At 53.8% G+C, this 21,776-nt stretch overlaps 1 protein-coding gene across 7 annotated transcripts in view; it reads left to right on the top strand.

Moving 5' to 3' along the window:
• sun2 (Sad1 and UNC84 domain containing 2) overlaps positions 1-21,776 on the top strand; it is a 59,937-nt gene that overhangs the window by 23,288 nt on the left and 14,873 nt on the right. For 2 of the 7 annotated variants that reach the window (XM_088606459.1, XM_088606461.1), the window contains one exon: positions 16,835-16,900. The exons of 1 other annotated variant lie outside the window; for it this stretch is intronic. Coding sequence is in view for 2 of the 6 variants with exons in the window: in XM_088606456.1 (XP_088462582.1) it covers positions 5,763-5,784 (22 nt within the window). In the remaining 4 variants the exon portion in view is untranslated. Of the gene's footprint in view, positions 1-5,762; positions 5,785-16,454; positions 16,901-20,971; positions 21,306-21,776 lie in introns of those variants that run through there. 4 more of the 7 variants (XM_088606456.1, XM_088606457.1, XM_088606458.1 and 1 more) reach the window with 3 other exon arrangements.

A 21,776-nucleotide genomic window follows, 5' to 3' on the forward strand; every position in this document is an offset into this window, starting at 1 on the left:
GGGCGGACTGTAACGGTTCGAGCCAGTCTTGGCTGGGTGCAGGGCAGTGTTTACTGTATTGTCGCAAGTAAGAAGTGCTGGGTCTTGATGTAAACACTTCAATTGTTAAGCTACAGTTTGTGCAAGAAAAGAAAGGCTTTGATAAGCCCCTGCTCTATTTGTTCTCCTGTCTGTGCTGTCTTAGCTGTGCCTTCCAGGGAGCGCAGTTCACACTACCTGCATTGTGCTGCTGCGCCGTCAGATCTCCAAATCCCATTGTTTCTGTTCCTTGTGGCTGTCTGCGGTCGGCCTGGGCTTAGATGCCTCTTCTGCCTCATGAGCTGAGCCTGTTCCAGGCAACACAGCTGCCAGAACAAGGCTCTTCCATCCGTGTGAGTTTGTGTGTGCGGTGTGAGAGCCGTCTGCCTGTCCTTAGCTGCGTACGTCCCCGAGTTAATTCCCAGCCACGGTTTAACAGCTCAGGAAGTCTCTTTCAGACGAGTTCATTTCTTGTTAAATTAGAGGGGCAAGTTTGTTCCTGTTGAGATTGGTCTAAGGTAAAAAATGATAATCTGCCATCACCTTACATTCATCAAAACATGATTTATCTTGGAAATCTCTAATGCCAGAATATTTTTACATTTCTCGAAGCAGGATTTACTGGGAAATTGCCTTAATATGCTCGCTACTGTAGCGCCAGGTTATTTTTTTCTGCAGTGTTTTTAGAGAATATGTGTGTTTCTTTTTGAAATGCTTTATACCAGGGTGTTTGCTATCACCGTCCAGCCGGTCCTGCTGGGTGAACTAGGGGGAGATAAAACTGAATGAGTCACAGGTTGAAGGAGAGCCCGTTCCGTTCATTTTTCTTTTATTAATCTAATTAATTATGTAATCAACAGAATATCATTCTTTTACTTAGACAGTTGTGCATTTCTAGCACTTAAAACCTGAAACCTGGGGCTCTCTGTGTGTAAAGAGCTCTCCTCTCTCTTCCTTCTGTAAGGGTGTTCCTCCGGACCACACCTCCTCTGTGCGCCATCCACCTCGTCTTATCGGTCGCCCTGATTCACCTGCTCTTTAAAGATCCCGATCAGATCCAGATTTTTTTTTTGAACTCCTAAGTGCTTAATTAAAAAAAATGGCCCGTGTGATTGAGGGCCGAACTGTTCCCGGTCTTTGGAAACTGCTGGAGAAGGGCTGGAGGTCGCTGCCATGGAGAAAGTGAAGAAAGGCACCTTGTCGAATACCTAGTGTAATGTTGGGGCCTCGGCTGGGTGGTGTGTCTGTGCGTGAGAGTAGGTGTGCTCTTTATTCCCTGTACATGTGTCTCCTTTCACTTTTGGATCTGACCACGTTTGCTGGCCTGTGCGATTGCTGTCTGTGAGCAGCCATGTGTCAGCTGGGCCCCGACTGACTGCTCTGTCTTGCATCTTCTCTCGCTGTGCTCAGGTGCGAGTCACCTCTGCACTCCAGGCTGAAGTGTGCTCATCCCGTCTCTTTCATGTCCTTATCAGACTCCTGGGCATCCACGCCCCTGTCCCGGTTCCCTCTGTCTGGGTCTGGGCGCGTGAGTCACCGTGGAGTCCACCGCTGGGTGAACAACGCCGCGTCTCCTCTCTCTCAGCGCGCATGCAGCGCTTGTTGTGTTTCCAATCGCATTCCTCCAGAGTGAGTTCACGCAAAGCAGAGAACAAAATAGCCCTGCGCTTCTTCAGAAACCGTAGCCATATCATTTTATTAGGAAACGTTTGGGCAAGACGCTCAGGTTGTCTACCTCCTGGCAGGCAAACACGGATGATGGGCTGCATGGCCTCCTCTCACTTGCAGACTCTTATTAATATTTACTCTGACAAGAGCTGCAGTTTTTAAAACCGTGGTTGGCAGAGTCAGCACATTGCCGCCTGTTTTCCAGGTAATCATATTTTATTTCTAAAACTGAGATTAGTTTTAGTTGTTGTGTTTGCTTCCATTTGAACTGTGGCTCTTGCTCAAGTTTCTGCGTCGGGATTGTGAAGGCAGGGTATACGGTTCACTCTGCTCTAATTTTACTGTGACTTTTTTACAGCTTTGCTGAGCTTTTTACAGGACAAACGCATGAACAGTGATCACCTTTGAGAACTTCTGCAAGCCGTGCTGTAAAAGGTTTATGAGAAGCCGTAGTTTCAGAAACCCCCTGGCAGGTCCTTTGTGTCGAACCCGGAGCTGTGTGGCCACTGTCTTTCGGAAGGGCGCTGCTCTGCATGATATTCTGGAATGAGGATCCCAAGGACGCCCTCCAGTACATTTTTGCAGCTTAAACGTTTCAGAACATGTTAACACATACATCCTCCTACCCCTGCTACAGTTCAGGGTGGATTGTGTGTTCTAGTAAATTCATGCGACCTGGACAGCTGATTGGAGAACATTCCCAGGGAACAGTGCAGTGTCCTCCCATCCTTGCGATCCCATAGATCACTGTGGCACCGGAGGTCCCAGAAATAAGACAGCAATCCGTGGGATGGCGTGTGACACACGCACACACGCGCGCGCGAATCGCCCCTGCTGCGTCGCGCAGGTGCGAACGCACCGGTCGGAATCCCGGTGGACCTGTGGCCGGAGCACCTTATCGACAGCGTGCGCCCACACCTCACCCACGCTGCCTTTCAGCTTCACCGCGAGCCCCGCCGTGTCAGGCCGGCCTGCGGCGAGTCAGACCTCTGTGCAGCCCGTTGGACTCGTCGGCGCTTTAACAGCAGTGTGACGGCCTGCCCTTCTGCAGAGCTCGTCGCTCTGGTGTCCTTCACAAGTCATGGGGGACACCGCTGGTAGTCGGCTCTGCTTTTTCCACTCCCTTTCGTCACCGCGCTGTGGCCTCTCTGTCAGCGCTCGCAGCGCCGCCTGTGGCCGAAGGCGCGTGATTCACTGCGTCCCCCTTTCCTTTTAGAAATACTGCTCCTTCTCTCCCTTTCTCCCTCTCTCTCCCTCCCTCTCTCTCCCTTTCTCAAGCTGCATTCCTGCAGAGTGAGCTCAGGCCCAGCTGTGACGTTAGAGCTGGCTGTGTGTGTGTGTGTGTGCTCGCGCTCCAGACAGCGCAGGCTTTCCAGTGAGGAATTCTTCCCTACCTCTCGGGCTCGGAGCAGGAGGAAGCTGTGGCCGCTGATAACAGCTTCCAGCACAATAGACCCCATGTAACTCCCAGCCCTCCAGCACCAGATTAGACTGCAAAGGTCACCCGGGTCCTGGTTTTTGTTTTGTTTGGTTTTTTTTCATGATTATTGTGATTATTATAATTATTATTATAGCTTTATTTTTGAAATCTTAAAAAAGGGGGGGGGGGGGGGAAATGCCACGGTTTGACATCCCATAAAAGGTCAAATTCTTTTTGAAAATCGCTCTTATAAAAAAAAAAAACAACAACAACAAAGTGTTTCTGACATCTGATCTCACAGCTCGAGCTTCGGCCTGATCGTCTCTGCGTGGCAATGCCACGCGGAAACAAGAGCAAAGCCACCTGGACTTGGGGCAGTGATCACCTGATCACCTCCGAACAAGAGCAGGCCATGTGGCCAGTCTAGCTCCTGTGGTGGCAGCTTATTGAGCCATTTCTTCTAAGGATCCCAGTAACATAGCTGGGCAGTTTGTTCCAGATCCCTTTACAACCTTGATGTAAAGAAGAACATCTTGCTCTTGCACTCCCTCTTAATTTACCTTGTTGAAGTTGTCCTCTGGGTTCAATGTCAGTGGCTGCAGTTGCACAGTGAGGTACTGTATAGACTCATTTATAAAACTGAGTACAACTGACAGTGCTCTAGTTTCTATTATTCATGGCACAGCCCAGGTCGAGAGTCTTGTAGTCCCTATAGTGCCCAGTACACTGACACAGCCCAGTCACAGGCTCTGGACTCTTCTAGTCCCTGTGGAGTCCAGCACACTGACACAGCCCAGTCACAGGCTCTAGACTCTTCTAGTCCCTGTGGAGTCCAGCACACTGACACAGCCCAGTCACAGGCTCTAGACTCTTCTAGTCCCTGTGGAGTCCAGCACACTGACACAGCCCAGTCACAGGGCTCTAGACTCTTCTAGTCCCTGTGGAGTCCAGCACACTGACACAGCCCAGTCACAGGCTCTGGACTCTTCTAGTTCCTGTGGAGTCCAGCACACTGACACAGCCCAGTCACAGGCTCTAGACTCTTCTAGTCCCTGTGGAGTCCAGCACACTGACACAGCCCAGTCACAGGCTCTAGACTCTTCTAGTCCCTGTGGAGTCCAGCACACTGACACAGCCCAGTCACAGGCTCTAGACTCTTCTAGTCCCTGTGGAGTCCAGCACACTGACACAGCCCAGTCACAGGGCTCTAGACTCTTCTAGTCCCTGTGGAGTCCAGCACACTGACACAGCCCAGTCACAGGCTCTGGACTCTTCTAGTCCCTGTGGAGTCCAGCACACTGACACAGCCCAGTCACAGGCTCTGGACTCTTCTAGTCCCTGTGGAGTCCAGCACACTGACACAGCCCAGTCACAGGCTCTGGACTCTTCTAGTCCCTGTGGAGTCCAGCACACTGACACAGCCCAGTCACAGGCTCTGGACTCCTCTAGTCCCTGTGGAGTCCAGCACACTGACACAGCCCAGTCACAGGCTCTGGAGTCTTCTAGTTCCTGTGGAGTCCAGCACACTGACACAGCCCAGTCACAGGCTCTAGACTCCTCTAGTCCCTGTGGAGTCCAGCACACTGACACAGCCCAGTCACAGGGCTCTAGACTCTTCTAGTCCCTGTGGAGTCCAGCACACTGACACAGCCTAGTCACAGGGCTCTAGACTCCTCTAGTCCCTGTGGAGTCCAGCACACTGACACAGCCCAGTCACAGGGCTCTAGACTCTTCTAGTCCCTGTGGAGTCCAGCACACTGACACAGCCCAGTCACAGGCTCTGGACTCTTCTAGTCCCTGTGGAGTCCAGCACACTGACACAGCCCAGTCACAGGCTCTGGACTCTTCTAGTCCCTGTGGAGTCCAGCACACTGACACAGCCCAGTCACAGGCTCTAGACTCTTCTAGTCCCTGTGGAGTCCAGCACACTGACACAGCCCAGTCACAGGCTCTAGACTCCTCTAGTCCCTGTGGAGTCCAGCACACTGACACAGCCCAGTCACAGGCTCTGGACTCTTCTAGTCCCTGTGGAGTCCAGCACACTGACACAGCCCAGTCACAGGCTCTAGAGTCTTCTAGTCCCTGTGGAGTCCAGCACACTGACACAGCCCAGTCACAGGGCTCTAGACTCTTCTAGTCCCTGTGGAGTCCAGCACACTGACACAGCCCAGTCACAGGGCTCTAGACTCCTGCATTCCTTGCAGAATCTACTTAAAAGATGCATTTCATGGGTTTTGACAGTTAAAGTAAACAACTTTGTTTCTGTTTACAACGGTCATAATTCATCACAACGACACTCCAAACTTGGCCGTTCTTAAACAATGTAAGTGGCTCAGGCCACCAGGCCACTCTGGGGTCAGGCGTATTGTTGATGTGGCCGATGTTCCGGTGGGGGGGCTTGGCAGCGCGAGTGTGGAGGGGTGGCGACCTCTGCAAGGAGTTCTCGATGCTCCTCGGTGCTCCACGTGTTTCCGGGAGAGAGTCGAGGGCGACAGTTTGCACATCACACGGGCACGTAATTCAACACAAACAGAAGCGCAGGAGGTTCCTGCAGCCGCTGGGCAGGAGAACAGCATCCCGTCTGTCCCATTATCTTACCACACCGGACACGGTGCTCCGTGCGGCCTGCTTTTTCTCACGCGGTCAGAATCCTCGAATGCAGAAGACAAGCACGTACAGTAAGTGAGCAGGGCGTTAGAAGTAAGCAAAGACACAAAGGACCTACTGGAGTGATCATCGTGTATAGGTGTAACTTAATGTGCTATGTGCACAACTTATTGCGTTCTGCTGTTGCCCAAACCTAACCGTTTAGCACTCTGCAACATGAAGCATCTCCACTCTGTATCTTTTTATTGATTTTTGTGATCGCATTTTGAATCCGAGCTCGCATTCATGTTTTTAATTCTCAAACTTGGAATGTAGTTTGCTTAGTTTGCTCTAAACAAGATAGACGTACCTGCAGGGTGTGTGCGTGTGTGTGCGTCAGTGCGCTGTATCCACACCGCCTGCATGGTGTTTATTCATTCTTACGGATTCTTTCTGTCTGTGAGGCACTCAGTCGCTCACCCAGTTTATACTAGTTTTCACAAACAGCGGTGGTTCAGCCACGAGGTTGGGCTGGTGACGCGTGCTTGTGGTCATCGTCTTGTTCCTGCTTCTGGCAGCAGGCCGGAAAAACGATCCGTCCCTGGCACAGGTTTGGAAAAGTGTGGGCAGGGCTCCAGCGGGGATGATGGTTTTGCACAAACAGGAGAAGGATCCCTAATCATGACGAGATTATCCCGGGCTTTACCGGAGGGCTTTCCAAAACACCTCCCGGCGTTTCTGAAGCCTCGAAAGATGTTTTTTGAAGTTAAAAAAAAAAACGTTCATGCGTGTGTACGTTTTAAAAATAGCAAAACAGCTGTGTAGATGTACAGGCTGTAATTACTGTTCACAAGATAATAGCTGGGAGCTGGGAGCTGGGAGCGAGAGATGAAACGGGCTCTTTAATGATGGATGCCCCACTGACAGACCGAGTGGCTCAGTCTCAATCAGACTCTTTCTAAGACTGTGCAGCCCTGACGGGCGGGATGGCCAGGGCCGTGCTCTCTCCCTGCTGTCCTGTCCACCCCTGTGTTTGAGTGAGTGGCCTCAGTTCGGAGCCCGGGACGGGCCCCCTGTCGCCCAGGTGTCACTCGTTTGTCCTGGACCACGATTTCCCGAGAGTGCTTTTGCACAGAGGACGGTACATCGTCGGATTCGGGGTGAGGTCACGGTCAGGCAGGGCCCCTTTCTCTTTCACCCTACGGCGTGCCATTCCCGTCAGCCACAGCCACGCGGCTTTCCGGAGGGACAATCCGGCTTTTGCCCACCCTGTGGCGTTCCTGCGCAGGTGTGGAGATGCCACTTGCCATCTCGGGAAGAAGGGGGTGTTCGCAGGCGGCGGGGGTGGTTACACGCATCCCGGGATATCTACTGCGTGTGTTGTGACACCGGATGAGTAGGAACTGAAACGGGACAGTAGGGCGTGTGCCGGGAGCGCATGCGTGTTTTGCCACGTGTTACTTCACGTGTAATCGTTCTGCCCTCACAAACCCTTCTTATAAAGTGATCCAAAAAATGTAGCAAGAAGTTGTTTTCTAATGCTGGCTGATCCCCGCGGGGCTGACTGATAATGGTATTTCGTTTCCCCGCTGTGATCCCGAGCTCCTGGGCCTGTTGTTTCCTGCCTCCGTGATGATGGGAGATAAGGACAATACGCTCTCGGAGGGGATTGGTGGTGGGACAAATCCTACCCCTACTGCACGGCAGCTGGAGCCCTTCCAGGATTTCCCAGATTCGCTCGTATGTTGCAGAGTAAACGAACGCTGCTGCGCAACACCAACGTTTAACTCGCAAAGTATTTTTAGAGCAAGTAGTTCCTCCTGTTCTGGACTCGAGTGTGAAAAGCCTGTACCACTACGTGTCTTCTTCTGAATGGAATGGGTATTCCAAGGTTACCAGCTGTTTGTCATTGCTGCTCTGGATGAATAATAATTATTCTGGAGTCTGTCATCCCCAGCTGCATTTCAAGCTTGTTGACTTCAAGCTCATAGAAATTGCCCAGTTAGTGTGAATAATACGATAAAAAAATAAAAGCTAATAGGATAAAAATACAACATTGTATTCACATACAGCTCCGTTTCATTAGAAGCCTACAGCAGGTAAAATGGATCACACCTCTGCACACGGGAAGTCTAATCTATGTCCTTGAATAAGGAGAAATTGCTTCTGATATGGGCTGAGCTGGTCTGAGACTGTAATCTAATTACAGTGTTTCAAATATTCAAATGTTTCCAAGTAGAAAATTGTTTCAGGCCTGAATCCTAATATGTATCTATGTCCGTGCCATCAAATCATATGTATCTATATCTTTTTGTTAAGAAACATCTCAGATTCTTCATTTACAATTGTGATTTGCTTAAGGATAAGAGGGAACCAGAGTTACAGATGTACATGCTTTTAAGGTCTGATTCTGGATGAATACTTAAAGCTGTCCTGAGTACGGGCTGAACCTCTTCAAATCGGCTACAGCATTTCCCATTTTGCTAATCCCTTCCTAAAATAACAGCAGATCCATGAAATTTGAACTGAGTTTAAGTGTTCCTGCAATCAGTGTTTCAGGCCAGACGTCTCTTTCTGTCTTGGGGCTGTTTGTAAGGGTGCCCTGTAACTGGCACTTGTTCAGCTTGCTTTGTGTCTGCCTGTGTGCAGCTCCGTGAGGACCGAAGCTGAGGAAACGTGCTCATAAAATTGACTTTTGAGAAAGAGGTGCTGTGAGGATCCCTGAGGGGGTTTTTCACAAGGTGAACTGCCTTATTCTGGCCACTTAATGAAACTTGGCAGTTCGAAAGATCTGGGACCGACAACGGTGTTAAAGGAGAATCCCTGGGATCCTTTAGGAAGTGACTAGACTGGACCCTTGGGAAGAATAAGCTGCAGTCAGCCAGATGGCCTCTTCTCATTTCTAACCTTTCTCATGGTCTCACGTCGAAGTGGACACTGCTGCTGTTCTAGACTGACGGCAAAGTCTTAAGATGTTTTTTGGAAAATCGCAGAATGTCATTTGAGGGAAATTGCCATGTTACAAAAAAGGGACGTTTCCGCTCTAGAAACAGTTAAAAGCACAATAGAAAAGTTAAATTCCTGGGCCGTGGAATGCCTTCCACAGAGAGGGTAAAATATCTCTATCAGCTTGAGCAGGGGGGAAATCAGGAATCACTTCTTTGCACAAAGGGTGGTAGGGGTCTGGAGCAAACTGCCCAGTTATGTTACTGGGATCCCTAGAAGAAATGGCTCAATAACTTGCCATCCACCAGATGAGCTAGACTGGCCACATGGCCTCCTCTGGTTTGAAGCCTGCAGTCTTGCGTCCAGGGGGCTTTGCTCTCGTTTCTGCGTGGCTTTGCTGGGAGACCACAGCGGAAACCGACTTTCTTGAGCCAGTCGCACCTCTTCTGATCGGGACACCGCCGGACAGCGATGCTTGGAGGGACTTATTCCAGGCGCACCGAAGCTGTTCTATTGTGTCGGAACAATTCGCTGCCCCAGTGCAGTGATTACAGATCCCACCGCTGCCCTTTCGCGCAGTGATAGTTTTTTCCATCGTTAATGTGTCTCCAGCTCTGCCAGATTTCCCCGGGTTTTGTGCGTCAGGCTTCTGCCTCAGAGCCGGGTGTGGGGGCTGCATTGTTTAAACATTTTAGAGTGCCCCCCCCCCCTCCTGCCTCTGTCTTCTCTCTCTTCTCTTTCCAACAATGGCCTATTCTCATGCTGTCCCAAGCAAGCGGGACACACCCTTGCCCAGACGGGACCTTTTCATATTTTGGGAGGCGTCCAAAAAAAGTGGGACAGTGCTCCGTTTTTTCAGGCCGGATCGGGCGCAGAAATCCAACACAGATCTTCCCCTGTGACCCCCCTCTCCTCTTTTAGCCTTTCGCGGTGTTAGAGGAAGATTTTCAGATCCCAGCAGCCGGGCTTGGACTGTCCCCACAAGCAGGGTGCATCAGTGCTCCTTTGCATACAATTAAGGCACCTCGACTTTCTCTGGAGGGGATGGTGTCTCTCTCTCTCGCCAAGCTGTCGGTGTGAGTGTACAGTAACAGTGGACACTCTGAGCAGCCGTTGCAATCTGTTTCCAGTGTCCGTTGTCTGTCGTCCTCCCTCGTGCTCGGTGGCTCTGTCTCGGGCTCAGCGCAGTGCTGGACACGCCCGCACCCAGTTCAGTTAAGTCACCCTCTGCCTCTCTCAGAGGTGCGTTCTTCTCTCTTCCTTGGGCTCATTGCTCTGCTTGTCTGTGTGTCCTGTGGGTTTTATCGGCCCGTCTGTTTCTCGCTCTCAGCCATAGAATACTCTTCCAGTACCAGTGTCCTGACTGATTTTATTCATCCCTCCCCTCATCTCCCTCTCTTGTCTTTTCCCCTCTTCCTTGCTGACCTGCCTCGAACTCGGTTACGGGTGGCGATGAGACTCTCCTTGCAGAGCAGTTTGATGCGTTTTGGTTTCGCCGGGCTGGGTTTTAAGTTCCGGTCCGGCAGTGCAAGATCACTGAGCGCCGATCGGTAGAAACTGGGTACTGTCCCATCACGGATTCCCGCTCTCACCAGCGAACAGAACTTTCGTGTGTGTGTATGTGTGTGTGTGTGTTTCTCCGTTCCCCGTCGGAGCTCGTCGGAGATGAAGGACAATCTTGGCACCCTGTCCTTCCCCCTCTCTCTGTCTCTCCCGCTCCCTTTTCCTTCCAAGGCCAGAAATAGTTTGGCACACAATACTGAAAAAGGTCAGGCAGTAGCTGCCATGGCCTTTAATTACAGGGCCCACAGCCATTCTCTGGTGTGGTCTGGTCTGGTCTGGCTCTGGCCATTGTTGTATATATATCTGTCTGTGCCTCTGTGTGTGAGCGCCATTTACTGTATCTTTTTTATTGTATAAAAGAGGGCCTTTTCTGCGCCTGGAATTTCAGCGGCATTCGCAGTTTTCGTTGAAAGGGCAGCCGTGCCCGGTGCCAGCTGCATGAGATCACGGCTCCGGGTCCCACGCTCCCTCCTGGCGCGGCCCCATTCACATTGCAGAAGAGCTGCAGTCCCACGCACAGGCAATTACGTCCCCCCAGAAAACCATATTATTCAACAACAAGACGGGCCTTCAGAAAGAGATCCGGGGGGGGAGGAAGAAATTGCAAGCGTTGTGGGGGGGGGGGTGGTTTCCATATCCTGGGTTTACTTCCCATGAGCACTAGAAAGCGCTCGGCGCGTGCGGACACTTCTGTTTCTGCTGACCACTGGGCTCCTCCGGCCCACACGCGGGGCCACCCTCGACCCCCGGCCTCAGAGCCTTCTCTGTTTTCTGTCTGACGCTCGCCCCGACTCCAGCCACTGAAACTGCAACACCAACCCCCCCCCCGGCAAGGGAGATGCGCAGTCATCTTCCACGGGGTGCGCTGTCCAGGCCCTCTCTCGCTTACACACACACACACACGCCCCCCCCCCCGGCGCAGACCGCAGGCCTGAGGCCTGGAGGCTTTCTCGCACCGCGAATCCCGCCAACGTGTATGCGCCTCGGGGTGGGAAGAAGAGACCGCCTGACCGCAGGCCTGCTCTGCCCCCACGGGCACGCGCCTCTCTGTAGGAGCTCCAGTGGGTGTTTGCTATTCCTTGTTTTGCCTGGGCTCAGGCCCTGCGTCACTGCACGCAGAGCCAGGCCGTGCCACACCCCTCGGTGTTTGTGCGTGCTCCCTTGTGAGCTTGGTGTTGAGTCACGGGCCTGCACCACATTTGCCACGGGTGTATAACTCAGAGGTCAGACGTGTCATCTGGTTGTCATTTCACTCCCTTCATTTCTTTTGCTTTAATTAGACTGGCCAACTACCCTGGAGAAGTCGTAGCACTTCTGTCCCGGCCTTTTAAATTGTCTGCAAGTCAGCATGAGGACGTCTTAAAGTACAGGGGCAGTAGTTGGGTCTGTTCGCTGCAGGCGTGCGACGGAGAGGAGTGTGATGTGTGGCTCATACATCCCAGCCGGGCTGCTGAGCTTGGAAAGTGATTCACTGCGATGTTTCAGGGAGATCAGGTGTCGAGCTGTCATCTACAGCTCCACACTGAACCGGAGACTTGTCAGGTTTCCCCCTGCCTCCAGAAACACAACGACCTCGGAGCCTTCGATTCCTCGAAATGAGTCTCGCATCCATCGGTTAAAGCTCCGATTGTAATCCCTGGAAAAAACCAGAGTCACAGTATCAAGTGGGAATAGAAATGCTTTAGTGACTGTGCAGTATTAAAGTTCAAACTGCAAGTGGAGAAGCACATCACCTTAATTACAAATGAGAGATTTTTAAGATGCAGCAGAACACCACAGAGCACCGTTTTAAATTCAGAGTGTGCGCGTCCTAAAGCTTTTCAGTTTCTTTATCCACACAGTACGGTCACAAATGCACATAGAAATATCTCACTTGCTCTCCAGTATTAAAGTTCAGATTGCAACTGTAGTAACATGCACTCTGTAGTGCTGCGAAGTTTGCATTGTTCAGGCACACAGCCTGGGTTTGTGAAAACGCATTTTGCATGGCAGGGATAGGAGGGCACAGCAGGGCGCTGCTCAGACTTGTACAGCAGCAGAGGGGAACGATCCTCAGCTGGAAGCCAGCCTGCCGTCAGTCACAGAGGTACTTCCAGGACAGCCATGCGCTACCCGCCCAGTCCTGTCAGAGAAACGCGTGCATCAGGGCTACGACGCAAGCTCACGGTTCGGATTCAAGATCCTGACGGCTCCCAGCTGTCTCAGCTGCTGCTTGAGCTCACCGATCACGGGTTCCAGCTGGGGTGACATCACCGGCCGGCGCTGGCCTGGAGTCCGCAGCTGGTGGCTCCCAGTTGGCTGAAAGCCGCCAAGGGGAGGGTGGGATTGGCTGGCCCGTGACCCCCGTAGCCTCAAGGGTGCTTGCGGACACGTGGTGCCGTCGGTGCTGACCCTCCACCCCTCCTGTTTCCATCGTCAAGTGGCTCGAGGGTGGTCACTTCTGAGAAGTCCACCTCCACTTCCTCATTCTTCCCCGATGTGTGCAATCATGGGTTCATTGCTGCGAGTACAAAATTCACAGCTATGTATTCCAATTGGGGTGGTAATAACAAAATAATGAGCAAATCTAATTAGAAATGTAACACTCTAGAGCCCTGTGACTGGGCTGTGTCAGTGTACTGGACTCCACAGGGACCAGAAGAATTTATAGCTTGATTGTCATAATAGATTATGCTTAGAGCATTGTAATTCATAATCATGAAGTAAAGCAAATTCATCTGCATTCCTCCTTAAGCAAACATCACTTAAGACATCAGAGAGACAAATGATATCTGATTAGGGCTTTTGATGGAGAATACGTTTTTTTTATTTTAAAAAGGATGTAAATTAAAGATAGGCTCTCAGATCTGCCCGTTAATCAGAAAACAGAATTCCTTTACTGACGGTTATTTCATGTTTTGTTTTCACGCTTTCCGGTGAAAGATCCCGGAGCAGGGGAGGTGAGAGTTTTAATTAGAACTTGCTCGAATTGTGTGGTCTTTAAACAAGGTTATTAGCAGATGGAATTAGGAGATGTAGCTTTTAATTTAGGGCTTTAAACAGGGGAGAAACGAGCAAGTTCTCCATTAAAAAAACCCTCTCTGATATCGGGCACCCCTTGTTTGATGTGCTTCTCTCTTTGAAGGAAAAACGCAGGGCACTTTCTGAAGAGCTGGATTTGAAGAGCTCTGTGCCTAACTGTGTGCACTAGCAGAGAAAATGGTACGTGTGAGACTTTAAAAATGTTTTTCCATAGACAGGAAGAGAGTATTTGTGTGTGTGTGTGGGGGTTATTGTGGCTTATTTCCAGCGAAGCCTACAGATCAGGCGTTGGCTTTGTCTTTGAACTCGGCATCGCTGGCTCCCCAGCAGTGCCCTGATCCAGCTGTCTGCCATATTGGTAGTGGTATCCCAACATCCCCTCAAAGAAAACATCACCATCTTTCCTGCTGCCCGGTACGCCCCCCATGATGCACCCTGCTGGCGTGCGGCAAGGCTGTCCAGCGTGGGAACTGGTTTTCTGTGGGGGTGGGAGTGGGCTTTGCCCCCGAAGTGGGGTCTCCAGAACAGTTCCACACAGCTCCAGCCGTCCTCTTACTGCGCAGAGATGTAGGAGCAGCATGCAACATGCATGGGGGGGGTCAGAGAGAGGGAGGCAGGGAGCGAGGCGACATTGCAGTGCTTGTCACAAACTCCATGCTCATGGACTGTAGGAGCCCTTGGCGTGATCACAGGCCGGCGATCTTTTTACCTCCCCCCACCCCTCCTCTTCACCTCATTGTCTGGACAGCTGACAGGTGCGCGGCGCGAGACGATCCAAGGGCCTCGGCCCCTCATTGTGTCCCCGGCGGTGAGAAACCCGCGCGCCGTCTTCCTCCCGGAGAAGCCAGCCACGCTCCAAGGCACACAGTCACAGGCGGTCCTGCGAAGGAGCCTGGAAGACACGCCGTCGGAAAACCGTAGGCGCAAGGTCCCTGATCGTCCAGGCACGCTGTCGTACATGCAGTATGGGCCTTTCCGTGTCTGCCTGAACCTGGTCAACTAACTGACAGCTGAAAGAAACACAGTTTGCAGCCTGTACTGCACAGTTACCTGTGGCACACCTTGAAGCCATCTTAAAACTTTTACAGTGGGGTAGTGAAACAATTCAAGAAAATATGTAGGTGAGAGCTCAGGTGGGACAGGAGCAGGAGGATAGTGTGCCCCCAGGAGCTCAGTCAGTCCCCGTCAGGATGTGGGAGTCCTTTTCCACACTGGGCCCTGTCCGCACGGGGTTGAAAGGGAGACCCCCAAGGGCCGGCTCCCCTATTTTTCCTACCTGGTGCCTTGATTCTAATCCGATTTCTACATCCCAGACCCATTTCTATGTCAAGCAATCATCACATTTTTCAGATAGCGGGACTATTTTTTCTTTTTTAATATTGACTAATATTTTGGGATAGCGGACCGGCGCGAGGTTAATGAAACCCGTATTCGCCACCTTTGGTTCAAAACAGCTGTAGGAGGTGCTTGCAAGGACGGAATTCAGCTGTTTCACCTGTAGGTACTGACAGAGCCACGCCGCAGCCTGTGTGGATTCCCGATCCTTGAACGGTAGTGTACAATCGGACTGTGCATGACTTCGTGCTGCTTCTGCAGAAAACACGGCAGCAAGCTGCTGGGCACGGATGGTGTGGAATAAAGGCATGTAGATACAGAGCTGCAGCGACTTCCCCAAGCGTGTGTTCACATGGCCCAGAGAGGCAGCGAACACGGTGCTTTTGGAACTGGGCGGGCGTGCAGTTTCCTCTTATCACAAAGCTTTCATAGGTGTGTGCGGATGCGGAAGCCTGATCCTTAGGAACTATCAGGAAGATAAATTTACATCACCCTGGGCCTCAAATAAAAATGCGGAGGACGCTCATTACCAGCGCCGGGGACACGAATGTTCATCCACGTACGGAAGGCGTATCGATACTCCCCCCCTGTGGATCAGGAATGGAAGTGCAAGACCGTTGAATCTTGAGCACAGGGTGACATCTAGTGACCAGGGGGGTGAAATCGACCTGTTCAGGTGTGCAGGTGTTAAACAGCTCCCCCACCTCGCCCTTCTGAAAAACAGAACCCTTGACGCCCAGCCGGAGCGTTGCTCGTCAGGGTGTGCGAGACCTGACGGGGCTCCGGGCTCCTGCAGCCTGTTATCTGTCCACTAGGGCTCCTCTCAGCCCCTTCCTGCAGAGTGCTTTTTTTTCTTCAGTGAGGCGATTTGAAATCGACCGCAGCGTGCTGCTATGAGACCGCCAGGTGAGGAAGTGACCTCGCTCTGCGTAGCTCTGTAGCAGCTGCAGGCCCGGCCCTGTCAGCAGGGGCTCATGGCAGCGTGCCTCGGCACACGTACAGGGCAAGGATGCCGATGTACGAGCACAGAGCCCGGATTCCTGAGGAGCGCACGTACGGCAGACAGTGTGAATTGACCGTGAAGGGAAATATGACAGGTCAGCAGGGTGGCGCAGTAGTCCCTGGGGTGCTGTCTGTGTGGAGTCTGTATGTTCTCCCTGTGTTCTCATGGGTTTTGGCCTTGCTCTGTCTGTCTGTCTGTCTGTGTGTGTGTGTGCCCTGTGAGACTGGCGTCCTGTCCAGGGTGTGCCCTGCCTTGTGCCCGTTGCTTGCTGGGATAGGCTCTGGCTCTCCCTCAGTCCTGTCCTGGAACAAGCAGTTGGACAGCAGACGGATGGGAATGCTGCGTTCAGGTTAAAATGTCTAGGGGACAAAGTCAGCGCATTTTTAGATTTGCACACATTAGAGTGAATTTTGGATTTTTACCACACTGTCGGCATGCGTCAGATGTCCCACTGCCCCCCGCCCCACAGTACAGTACAGGAGAAACACACAGAGGACCCAACGACAAGGAGACAAACACAGAAGGAGATGAAGCCCTGCGAGCAGGCCGGTCGGTGAGCGTGTGTCCCGAGCCCCTGGACTGGAAACCCCTGTATCCCGGTATGAGAGTTGCGAGAGAGGAGGTCTGAGGAATGTGTGCACGGAAAGGAAACATCCTCGCTAGTGTTTTCCTTGGCTCAGCAGGAGCGAGCGAGGCAGAAAGCAGTGCCTGCTGGAATATTGACAGATACCGCCTCCCATGAATCAGCCACGGAGCTTGAGCAGGTCGCTGTGCGCGGTGGGCGCCGGGCCTGAAAGGGTCCGGTCGTTGTGACGGGCGCGGCGACGCCCGGGAGCGCGCCTGTGACGGTGCCGGCGTTGCTAGGGCGGTTGCCAAAGCAATGGAATAGCGGAACTGCGGGCCGCGCGGAGCTGCAGTGGCGTGTCAGTGCCGCGCGGCGGAGCTCGGGCACGGACGTGTAGTGTTGCGTTTCCTTTCCGACAGAGGAAGGCGGCTCTCTCGCCTCCGTACCGAGAGCGTGTGGTGTCTTTCTGGACCCCCAGGAACCTGCTTCTTGCGTGCTGTGGGCCACCCGCTCTCCCGGTGGGCTGGGCTCCCACGCATGATCAGAAAGTCCTGCGGAGCTTAAGCGTTTAAGCTAAAAAGAGCAGCAGCACACCACTATCCCCGCAAGCTTAGCGGGTCTGGTGTACTTACTGCCGTATTTGTTTGGTTTTCGTTTTTTTTTTAAAAAGTATAATCCGTCTGTTTTTTTCTGCGGCTGAGTGCGACAGTAACGGTCGCTTCTTCAGGAGCGGGACCTGCTTCAAAGAAGTGAGACAGGCTCCTCACGACACGAGGTAGGACCCCTCTTTAAACTGGACCTTTTTCGGGAGCCGCGGGGGTTTATCTGGGGGGGTGTTGGTTCTAAAAGCGGGGCTCTGCAGCTCTGCGGTGGGCTGTAGCCCTGGCGCGGCCCGCTAACGGTCCAGTCATCTCTGCGGGCTGGGGCGCCGGGCTCCCCCGCTGACACGCACCGACACGCGTGGGGTGGGCTCGGTAGACGGGTATCGCTAGATTGCGGCATCGCCGTGTCCCCCCCAGTCCTGTTCCGGACAGCCCCCCCCACCACCACCACGCCCTCGGCCACCGTGCAGTCCCGAGATCCGGCCGGAGTCGGCTCTGCCCTGCGGTATTTCACCGGCGTGTGGATGGGAGACCGCCGGGACGTGCAGACTGCACCGGACTTGCAGCATGACGGGGCCGCTGAAACGCTCGGCTTTGTGTCTGCCTCGGTCTTTGTCCTTCAGTCAGTCAGTCAGACTACCTGTCTGGTCTTCGTGTCCTCCGCCAGCCTGTCCATCGGTGTGCCTGACAAGAAACCACTCGAACCTCATCGCTCCCTCTGTCTGGTTATCTGCCACCTTAATTAGCCAGGAGGTGAAACTAGGTAGCAGCCCTGTCACAAAGCCGGATCTTTCAATCAATCAATCAATTATTGATTTCGATCAATCTAGGCCAGGGTGAAACTGAAGCTGTGCGCTCGATTGTTTAGCCTCCTGCGATGAGTATGATCGAAGCGAGACTTGGTAGCCAGTGTTGTGTTTGTACTGAGGAATATTAACTGGAGATGCTCGCTAAGGTCTGTCTGTCCATGGTAGTGAAATGAGGGAGAGACTGAACTGAAACAGTATTACAGGGTAAAACCGCCTTCTGGTGTCCTGCCTGTAAACTGGGAGCTGGTGTAGTTTGAGAAGTAGTTCGAGTAGGTATCTGCGTAGGCTGCCAAGGAACAGGTAAAGGTTTATTCCGCGCTGAATAGAGAAGGAAAGGAAATGCAGTGTTTCGGCTGTGGAGCTTTCTTCCAGGTGTGGCTCACCCGCGGCCGAAACGTTGCCTTTCCTTTCTTCTCTTCCCAGCGCGGAACAAACCTGGACTGGTGGCTCGTTTTACGCACCAGCTGCTGCAGGTGTGCGTCTCTCCTGCGTGTCCAGGTCGGCGCTCGGCCAGGGGCCTGACTGTCCCGTGGTCTTGCAGGAACGTGGCCAGACCAGCCCGTGTCCCGGGACAGCCCGCTCGCGAGGGGGGGGGGGGGGGTTGGGGGCTGTCCCTGCGGCTCGGATGAGCGTGCCAGTGTGGGGGTTCGAGGGGGACAGTCTCGCACTCGCATATAGCCCACTCCACTCCCACACCGCCATGCGTAGGGTGCTACAGCACGTGAGGTTAAAGCACGTCAGCCGGGCCTCCCCGCAAGGGGGCGGCAGGAAGGCATCGCCCCCGAGAGTGGGCGGGGGATGGAGAGAAGGGTGATCACAAGCCGATGGCAGGCCCGCGCTGTCGAGGCGCCCCGACAGGTGAGGTGCAGCGTCACCGTCCCGGGCCGGGCTCCGGCTGTCATCGAACACTGAGAAAGAAGAAGGAAACGGAGCAGGCCGGTTATTTTTGGGGGGAGGACCCGTGAAGTGTTCGTTTTATCGAAAGGGGGAGCCTTTCAGTGGTTTTCCTCTGTTCTCCTCTCTCTCTCTCTCCACCTGCGTCTTTCTTTCTCCCTCGCTCACCCCCCCCCCCCCCCCCCCCGCGCGCTCTGTCTGTCTGCGGCGGTGGCGTGGTTTCGAGTCGGGAGGATGCTGTCACTCCACGCTTGCGCCTCTGCCCCGGAAGTGGGCCGGCGTGCCTCGCTGTCACGAAGAGCTGCAGCCCGCGGCGGGGTTCCAGTTCACTCCGAGGTGTTTGACCCACATCGCCCCCACCTTTGAACCGCAGCCCCAGCTGGGCGACCCACAGCAGTTCTTCTACACCAGTAACCCCACCTGGGAGACACACAGTGATCTTTCTGCACCAGCGACCCCTCCTGGGAGACACACAGTGATCTTTCTGCACCAGTGGCCCCACCTGGGAGACACACAGTGATCATTGTGCACCAGCAGCCCCTGCTGGGAGACACACAGTGATCATTCTGCACCAGCGGCCCCTGCTGGGAGACACACAGTGATCAATCTGCACCAGCAGCCCCTGCTGGGAGATACACAGTGATCATTCTGCACCAACAGCCCCTGCTGGGAGACACACAGTGATCATTCTGCACCAGCAGCCCCTGCTGGGAGACACACAGTGATCATTCTGCACCAGCAGCCCCTGCTGGGAGATACACAGTGATCATTCTGCACCAACAGCCCCTGCTGGGAGACACACAGTGATCATTCTGCACCAGCAGCCCCTGCTGGGAGACACAGTGATCATTCTGCACCAGCGGCCCCTCCTGAGAGACACACAGTGATCATTCTGCACCAGCGGCCCCTCCTGAGAGACACACAGTGATCATTCTGCACCAGCGGCCCCTGCTGGGAGACACACAGTGATCAATCTGCACCAACAGCCCCTGCTGGGAGACACACAGTGATCATTCTGCACCAGCAGCCCCTCCTGGGAGACACACAGTGATCATTCTGCACCAGTAACCCCTCCTGGGAGACACACAGTGATCATTCTGTACCAACAGCCCCTCCTGGGAGACACAGTGATCATTCTGTACCAACAGCCCCTCCTGGGAGACACAGTGATCATTCTGTACCAACAGCCCCTGCTGGGAGACACACAGTGATCAATCTGCACCAGCGGCCCCTGCTGGGAGACACACAGTGATCATTCTGCACCAGCGGCCCCTCCTGGGAGACACACACTGATCATTCTGTACCAACAGCCCCTGCTGGGAGACACACAGTGATCAATCTGCACCAGCGGCCCCAGCTGGGAGACACAGTGATCATTCTGCACCAGCGGCCCCTCCTGAGAGACACACAGTGATCATTCTGCACCAGTGGCCCCTGCTGGGAGACACACAGTGATCATTCTGCACCAGCGGCCCCTGCTGGGAGACACACAGTGATCATTCTGCACCAGCGGCCCCTGCTGTTGCTCAGAGAGAGCTCAGATCCTCTCCCTGGGACTCTGGCAGCTCCAGCCGGGCAGCAGAAAGGAAAGGGCTCTGCAGTGATTAGCCAGCCCTCACTGCTAATTAGAGCCGATTAGCTAACGAGGCAGCCGGCCCACCTCGTGTCCCGAGAGGCCCCGCGGGGGCAGCGGGTTAGAGGTGCTCTAGGGAGGCGTGACCCCAGCATCCGCCGATCTCCTGCAAACCCTCGTCCCTCCTGCCCAGGAGCAACAGCCCCCTAGCGGCTGTACCCCGAGTCAAGAAAGACAGTGCGGGGATCCCAGCGACACCCCTGGTCTGTGGTTTCAAGAGTCCCCCCCCCCCCCAAAAATCAATTCAGCTTATGAGGGGGTAAACAAGCTCGCGTGAATCGACGGTAATCAGCTCAATTAAACCTCTTGAGCTCTTGTAATCCCCAAACCACGTTTTCCTGGTTCTCCCTGAGGACAGAGAGCAAATGTGAAGTCAGCTGGAGCAGTCTGGCTGGCCTGCCTTGGAAACTGTGTTCTGGTTTTTAGCATCTGTTCCTGTGTATCAGCGCACAGTATAGAGCAGAAACAGAATCAAAGAAAGGAGCTTTGAGCTGGGGCTTGATACACACAGCCGGGCTGTGTGGACCTTCCCCCTGTGTCAGACTCGAGATGTAGACCCCTCACACACACACACTGCTGTGCAGTGATATGTGAATGACACAGATGTGCTGAATGACAAGTTTGATTTCTAAGCAAGCGACTAAATCTGTTGGAGCAGTACAAAAACGCGACTAGTGGCTTTGAGTCGAGTGCTTTGAACGTTTTGTAATGCCGATGCAGTGTAACCCCTGACCCTGTCTGCAACGTCTCAGTCTAGGGCTTCTGTATCCTGTGCTGCACAAGAGTAAGAAGGCCGTGGTGTAGTTCCTTCTGCTTCTCGTATTGCGAAGTTCCTTTTCCGGCCCCCAGGCGCGGTAGATGTGATCTCGGGGCCTCACAGGGGAAGTGGCCTGCGTGTCAGGCGGCAGGGTGAGGCAGCCCGAGGGCTGTGAGTCTGCCGGTGCTCGGGGAAGAAGTAAGAGCATCACAAGGAGGCATCTGTTGGTCCCTCCGGTTCAGAGAACAGCTGGGTCCAAGAGCTCGAGCCCGCTGGGTCCAGGCGTTCCGGGGGGGGGGCAGTGCAGAACTGACCGTGCGCCGCCGGAATGGCGCGGGTCCAGACTCCTGGAGGGTTTGCAGCAGGGGGCGGTGTTGTCTCTCCGGGCCGCGCCCTCGCTCTGCGTGCCTGTGCCCTGCCCTGCCCGAGACGCCGAGGAGGAGGCTGAGGTGAGACGGCTCGTCTTCTGCGGGATCGAGCTGCAGGTGATCTGGGTAAATCGGCGTTGCTGTCCTGCTCCAAACCCAGGGAAGAGCGAGTGTGGTGGGTTTTTTTTTCAGCAGGACAGTGCGTTCGCAAGGCGGATTCTTATCTTGAGCGGCGGGGCCTGGGTGAGAAAACGCAGCGACGCTCTGGCTGCGAACAGCAGGAAGCTGGGCGGGCTTTCCCACGGTCAGCGGGCCAGCTGACGCGGTGTCTCCGTGACTGGCCGGCCCCGAAACCTTGCAGAGATCGCAAGCCTCTGTCGCAACCCGTCAACAGACAAGCCTCTGAAATCGCCCGTACCCCCGGATGCAGCACTTGAGGTCGCGCGTATGGGTTTTTCTGCAGGGGACATGATTTTTGACTGCTTGGAATGGTACTTACTTATGTTGCGAACTTGCCCACCTGTATCTGTTTGCCCGTCTTCTGCAGGGGCAAAAGCAATAGTAGCCCCCCTGCCCCCCCTCCCCTCT

Source organism: Lepisosteus platostomus, chromosome 14, assembly GCF_059453375.1.
Source record: "Lepisosteus platostomus isolate fLepPlt1 chromosome 14, fLepPlt1.hap1, whole genome shotgun sequence".
NCBI classification, from domain to species: Eukaryota; Metazoa; Chordata; class Actinopteri; order Semionotiformes; family Lepisosteidae; genus Lepisosteus; species Lepisosteus platostomus.